Raw genomic sequence first — 6,673 nt, forward strand, 5'->3', positions numbered from 1 at the left:
AATGTACGCACGGCGTACAGGATTACGGCTGCCGGTGCCACTCGGTCTGACCGTAATGACCAGTCTGCTTCACTCATCCTCCTCACGCGCTAATCAAGTTGGCAACATATTCAAACTTTCTTCTGTTCGCCACGAACGTTAGCTAACGATAGCTAACCGTTTGAAAAGGTAGCTTGATGTCTACAAATAAATCACAGGTAAGTTAAGCAACGCATCGGCTAGCTGGAATTATTAGACCCAAGTTGCATCCATTTGTATTAAAAAGGTGCTGGTGATGCACTAATTGTAATGTTCATTTAAAATCGCTCAACAGGAACTGTTTGCACACACCCACACGTACACACTCACTCACACAAACATGTCCCCACATACACTGATTAAAATGCAAATGCTCAGACATACAGTGGCCTCCAGAATTATTGGCACCCGTGCTGTAAACTAAAAATGAATAGTTATTGACATAAGCTTTATTTTCCAACATACCTGAAGTGGTGCGCATTATTAATGATTCAATGAAATCAACCAAAGTCTTAGAATTTTCAAATCAAAAATTTATTTTCCCCAAAAACAGGTTCCACAATTATTGGTACCCCTGGTTTAATACTTTGTGCAAACACCCCAGGCAAATATGACAGGAAAGACTCTCAAGGATAAAGGGTCTGAATACTTAGTGAATGAGAGATTTCAGTTTTTGATTTTGAATTCAATTAAATTCAATTTATTTTGTATTCTGCCACCTGGACACACAGCACATTCCCGAAACCCACCTGATCCGCTGACACAAGACTCGCCCCGACCCCCAACCGCATGTTGATGCCAGGCAAGGCACAAAGGGCCAAACTCCCTTTTCTATGCAGTAAACACATGATCTCATACGGGCTGGTTGTGTACTATGCAGTAAACACATGATCTCATATGGTCTGGTTGTGTTCTATGCAGTAAACACATGATCTCATACGGTCTGGTTGTGTTCTATGCAGTAAACACATGATCTCATACGGTCTGGTTGTGTTCTATGCAGTAAACACATGATCTCATACGGTCTGGTTGTGTTCTATGCAGTAAACACATGATCTCATATGGGCTGGTTGTGTTCTATGCAGTAAACACATGATCTCATACGGGCTGGTTGTGTTCTATGCAGTAAGCACATGATTTCAAACGGTCTGGTTGTGTTCTTTGCAGTAAACACATGATCTCATACGGTCTGGTTGTGTTCTATGCAGTAAACACATGATCTCATACGGTCATCACACACCTGGGAGACACACTGGTGACGGGTCAGGAAAAGAGCAGCACTCCACTGGTGTGTTTATTACACTCAACTCATTACACACACACATACACACACAGACACACACACACACACTCACACACAAACACACAACCACACACAAACAGAGACACACACACACGCACACACTCAGACACACTCACACACACACACGCACACATACACACACTCACACACACACGCACACACACTCACACACACACAGAGACACACACATACACACACACACACACACACACGACACAGAGACACACACACACACATACACACGCACACACACATACACGCACAAACACACAGACACACACACACACACACCAGTGTACTAGTGTACTTACAATACCACCTTTTAACACAGGAATTACTCAGCATTAACATTGTGAGATTATACCAAAAAATAAAACCATGAAACACTCATGAAACACGATGGAATGTTTTCATTTACTTTTGAAATAATAGAGAATTTTGCTAATATTTTTATGAACCTGCTCAGAAGTGACTAAATACAGCCCTGTTATTTCAGCTGATGTTTACCCACAATCCCTCAGTGCTATTTTATACGCACAGACACCTTCAGTGGACAGATCTGCACAGTTCCCAGAGTACTAAAGAATGGAAACTGTCTCTCAGTGAACGAGTGTTTAAAAGTGTAGAAAGGAGTCTTGTTACGGGGGTCAGAGAATGACACCTCCCCCCGGTCCCAGTCCAGCTGCACTCTGACCCTCTGGAGTTTCCTCTGCACAGTGAGGACTGTAGGTGGGGAGGTCAGGGCTCTGTATTCACTTCTGTACTGCTGTATACCCCACACTGCTGTGCTCGGAGCCACAACCCCTTTCCTGCTGAAGGACTCTTTAATCACGCCCACCTCCCAGCCCTCACCCCCCACTTCTACATCCCAGAAGTGTCTCCCTGAGCTGAATCCCTCAGAGCCTAGCACACAACTCCACCCATCAAATCTCTCTGGATTACCGGGAACCTGCTGTCTCTCATCACTGCATCTCACACTGGTCAGATCCTCAGACAGTGAGACTTTGGGATGTGCTGTGTTTGGGTCCAGAGTCACAGGAGCTGAAGGGACAGAGAATGAGACGTCAGCACTGATCTGCACAAAGGGAAACCGTCAGACACAATGGGCTCCTAATGATATAAACTGGGTTTCACAAGAACAATATTATAGTCTCAGATACATGTGTGAGAGATGCACCACAACTAAAAGATAATATTTCATAAGTCACACATTGTATAATCCCTCTAAGAGGGAGCAAAGCCTGTCAGTGTTTGAGTAGCTCCTGTCCTTCCCCTTAAATACAGTATCACTCTTAAAGCAGCATTTTATTATGAGCATCAGTGAGATTAAGGACAGGTGCTCAGTCTCTTCACTCCAGGGCTCTTACACAGACAGGACCAATATGACTCTGACTGGCTTCATCAGCTTGTGGAAAGGATGCTGAAGATTCCCCCTGTACAGTGACAATGTGGAGCTCCCTGCCCCCAGTACTCACTGTATTGAACAGTCCCCAGCATCTTCTCCCACACTCTGTACTTCAGATTGCCCAGATGCTTGGCCACATGAATCAGTGCTCCTGAGACCTTCTCTGGATCTCCCAGGGTGCACTGGGCTCTGCAATAATATTCAGGAGTCACTTGTGCTGTGGGCGTGGCTTCATTACCATAGAAGATTATCAGCAGTAACATCAGATCTTCATTCTGTAAGAAAATTGCTCCATCCCTCCCAGCATTCTGCCACACAGCCCCACTGAGAGACACACACTCACAGCCCCACACCACTGAGAGACACACACTCACAGCCCCACTGAGAGACACACACTCACAGCCCCACTGAGAAACACACACTCACAGCCCCACTGAGAGACACACACTCACAGCCCCAGTGAGAGACACACACTCACAGCCCCAGTGAGAGACACACACTCACAGCCCCACTGAGAGACACACACTCACAGCCCCACTGAGAAACACACACTCACAGCCCCACTGAGAGACACACACTCACAGCCCCAGTGAGAGACACACACTCACAGCCCCAGTGAGAGACACACACTCACAGCCCCACTGAGAAACACACACTCACAACCCCACTGAGAGACACACACTCACAGCCCCACTGAGAGACACACACTCACAGCCCCACTGAGAGACACACACTCACAGCCCCACTGAGAGACACACACACACAGCCTGACCGCACTGAGGGCGGGGTCAGGCTGTGAGTGTGTGAGTGTGTATAATATAATTATAAATATTATATAATTCATATTACAGAGAAATATTCATTAAAATACTTGAATATTTTAAAATGTTCCCTTCATATGTAGTCATTAGTAAAGCTGCAGTAATTACTGCAGAGAGAGGCATTTCAAACACAGTCCACAATACCTCACTGATAGAACACAACAGGCTAATAAACTACTTTTCATATTTAACCTGATGAGAGAGGATGGAGTTTGCTTACCTGATTTGTGTGTCCTTGTAACTCTGAAATAAGGAGAGTGAATTATTCTCACTGTAGTCCATACTCAGTCCATTAATACTTTGTTAGAAACCACATATCTGACTGTATGCTACTGAACATGCTTTAGATATGACACAGAAAAATAAATGTGCTGCTTTAACATGGTTATACATGTGTACAGAGTGGGTGTAGCAGGTTGATGATGATAAAAAGGAGACTATAATTGTCTGGTTTGATAAAGCTTTGAAGAGATCTGATGATATTTGCAAGTTAACAAGAAAAGGTGCTTAAGAGAATACTGTAACAATGAATGTTTGCGAGCATTAACAGCAGTTTGTATAGAGTCCTACAGACACAGAGTAAACAGGGTTTACCTGCAGGAATGAGATGTCTTCAGCTCCCAGCTCCTGTTCTATGGCTCTGATTTGTTCTGAAAGGGATGATATCTCTTCTGTCATCTTCTCAATCTTCTTCCTCATCATCTGACTCTTCTGCTCCTCTTCCTCCCTCAGTGCAGTGATCCTGGCTGCCTCTTCCTCTTTTAGGAACTGCTGAAGTTTCTCAAACTCCATCTTTATCTGTCTCTCTGTGTGCTGGGCCTGGCTCTGGAATAAACATCATTCGCCATCATTTCAGTACAATCCAGTGCTGCATTTTCAACACTGTGATTTCAAGGCCTCAGTACAGTACCTTGATGTGCTCTGCTGTTTGATCACAGATTAGTTTCACTGCATTAAAGGCTTCTAGCTTCTTCCAGTGCAGTCCTGATTTTCTTCTGGAAAGAAATGACAGAGTCCACACTTTACTGAGGAAACAGACCCACAGTAAACTTCACTGCCTACACAGACAGCACAAGAGCCCCTGCTCAGACAGAGGGGAGCCAGAATGGAGACTCAGGTCAGGTCTGAGACACATATAATTGCCCTGCCTCTATGACAGGACATGCCAGGTAAACAGGCAAAATTCAGTTGAAAAAGTTTTTGTATCATTGGTCTGTCACGCCCGTGCTCTTTCCCTGATGCCTCTCCATGTTCTCTGTGTTCTCTGGATTTTGACCTCCTTGTTCCCCTTCCTAGCCTTTTTCTTTATTCTGCTCTCTCTGTTTTTGGATTATCTTTATTTTGCTCTCTCTGTTCTTGGATTCTCTGTCCCGCATTCCTGCCTTGAGTGACACCATAATCTGAGCATGAACTTTGACCCCTACTGACCCATGCTGGGCACTGCTCCCTAACACAGCTCTGAGAATGTCTCCACACTCCTGCCCCTCCCCCCTGTCTCTCTGTCAGTCATGTGACACGTAGTTAGGAGCTCAAACTGCAGTCAGGCCTGAGAACTAAAATGGTTCCTCTTTGGAAATACAGTAAATACTTCATTTTTATAAAATAATGAAAATGATTAATATTCAATATTAATTCTATTTCTGACACAAACATTTTTTATGTTTTGAGTTGAGCTGTTTGATAAGCTTCACCAAGGTTGCAGCCTCCTGAACTGGTCAAAGTTTGTGGTTTTCATGTTTTTCTGAAGTTTTCACAAATAAAGCAGAATTTCATTCACCAAACATGTTTGCAGTTTTGAGAATAATTTATTTACTTACTTTAGATTTCAGCACAGCCTCCTCCACTGGACAGAAATTGTGATTTCTGTGTGATCCTGTTAAACAGTCGACACAAAGGGGTTCATAATCCTCCAGACAGAAGAGTTTGAGTTTCTCACTGTGCAGACTGCAGAGCACTTCAGATCCTGCTTTAGCTCTCTGACTTCTCTCCTTTAAGAATGCCTCACACGTATTCCTCAGAGACAAGTTAAGGGGCGGATGAGTATTACAAGATCTTCTGCAAACTGGGCACTCCTGAGATCCCTTCTGATCCCAGTACTGCTGCAGACAGGCCTTACAGAAGCTGTGACAGCAACTCAGGAGAACAGGATCCCTGAAGATTTCAGTGCACACAGGACAGGAGAGCTCCTCTTCCAGGAGAGAAGATCCAGACGCCATTCTGCCTCCGTCTGTTCTGAGCTCAGTAATGGCTTCTGCTAAATCTGTAGTTTAGTTTCACTTTCCTCCACTGCTATTAAAAATGAAATTCTTTAAATGAATCCCAAATCTCTGCTCTCCCCTGTCTATATTTATTCATCAAGGAACATCTTTAAAAACTCTTTAACTTCTGAAAAATATACAGTGAAATCGTTTCATAGGGTCCCCCGTGTAACTAAAGCGTCTGTACTTCTCTCTTCCTGTTTGACACAGTGACATCACTTCCTGCAGGGGGCAGCATTGTGCCACTGAGGTCAGAGTGGCCGATCTGCCAGCTGTTTTACACCAGCCCTGCTCTCCAGATGCTGTATGTAATAATAATAATAATAATAATAATGAGAAGAAGAAGAAGAAGAAGAAGAACAACAACAACAACAACAACAATTATGTGTGTAGCACTTTTCGAGCGCACAGCACAAAGTGTAATACCTTTTGGCAATCTGATGTAACGATACTCCGAATGCTTTTCCCGGCTACTAGTATTAGGCTACAGCCAAAAAACACGGCAATAATTGAACATTTTGAGCAACAATAATCAGGAAAAGTTTGGTTGGTTCGATTGCGTTGTCTACGTTCAGTATCTCGGAAATGGCCAACTTCCAGGCGGGAGGGTGTAACGAGTGAAACGTTCAACATTTATATGTCTAATATTTCTGATACTGATACTAATACTAATACTGAAAACATAAAATGAACACAAACAAGTAATTCGACACACACACACACACACCACTAAACAACACAACGCAAAGCATCAAAACAGCCCGGCAACTTTTAGACCTCAATAAGCACACGACGAAAGAAAGAAAGAAAGAAAGAAAGAAAGAAAGAAAGAAAGATCGTTGAAGGTCTGAATGGCTGAATGGTAATC

The 6,673-nt window shown here is 43.7% G+C and overlaps 1 protein-coding gene across 1 annotated transcript; it reads right to left on the minus strand.

Annotated features, from left to right (window-relative positions):
* Positions 1-530: 530 nt before the first annotated feature.
* Positions 531-4,509, minus strand: LOC133132095 (E3 ubiquitin-protein ligase TRIM35-like). Its single transcript, XM_061247253.1, has 5 exons — positions 4,458-4,509; positions 4,142-4,372; positions 3,768-3,790; positions 2,797-2,915; positions 531-2,362 (listed from the first exon to the last, which is right to left on the minus strand). Exons 2-5 carry the CDS (start codon positions 4,337-4,339, stop codon positions 1,845-1,847), a joined length of 858 nt encoding a protein of 285 aa, XP_061103237.1. The 5' UTR covers positions 4,340-4,372; positions 4,458-4,509; the 3' UTR covers positions 531-1,844.
* Positions 4,510-6,673: the final 2,164 nt, after the last annotated feature.

The sequence above is a fragment of the Conger conger genome, chromosome 7 (assembly GCF_963514075.1).
Source record: "Conger conger chromosome 7, fConCon1.1, whole genome shotgun sequence".
Lineage (NCBI taxonomy): Eukaryota > Metazoa > Chordata > Actinopteri > Anguilliformes > Congridae > Conger > Conger conger.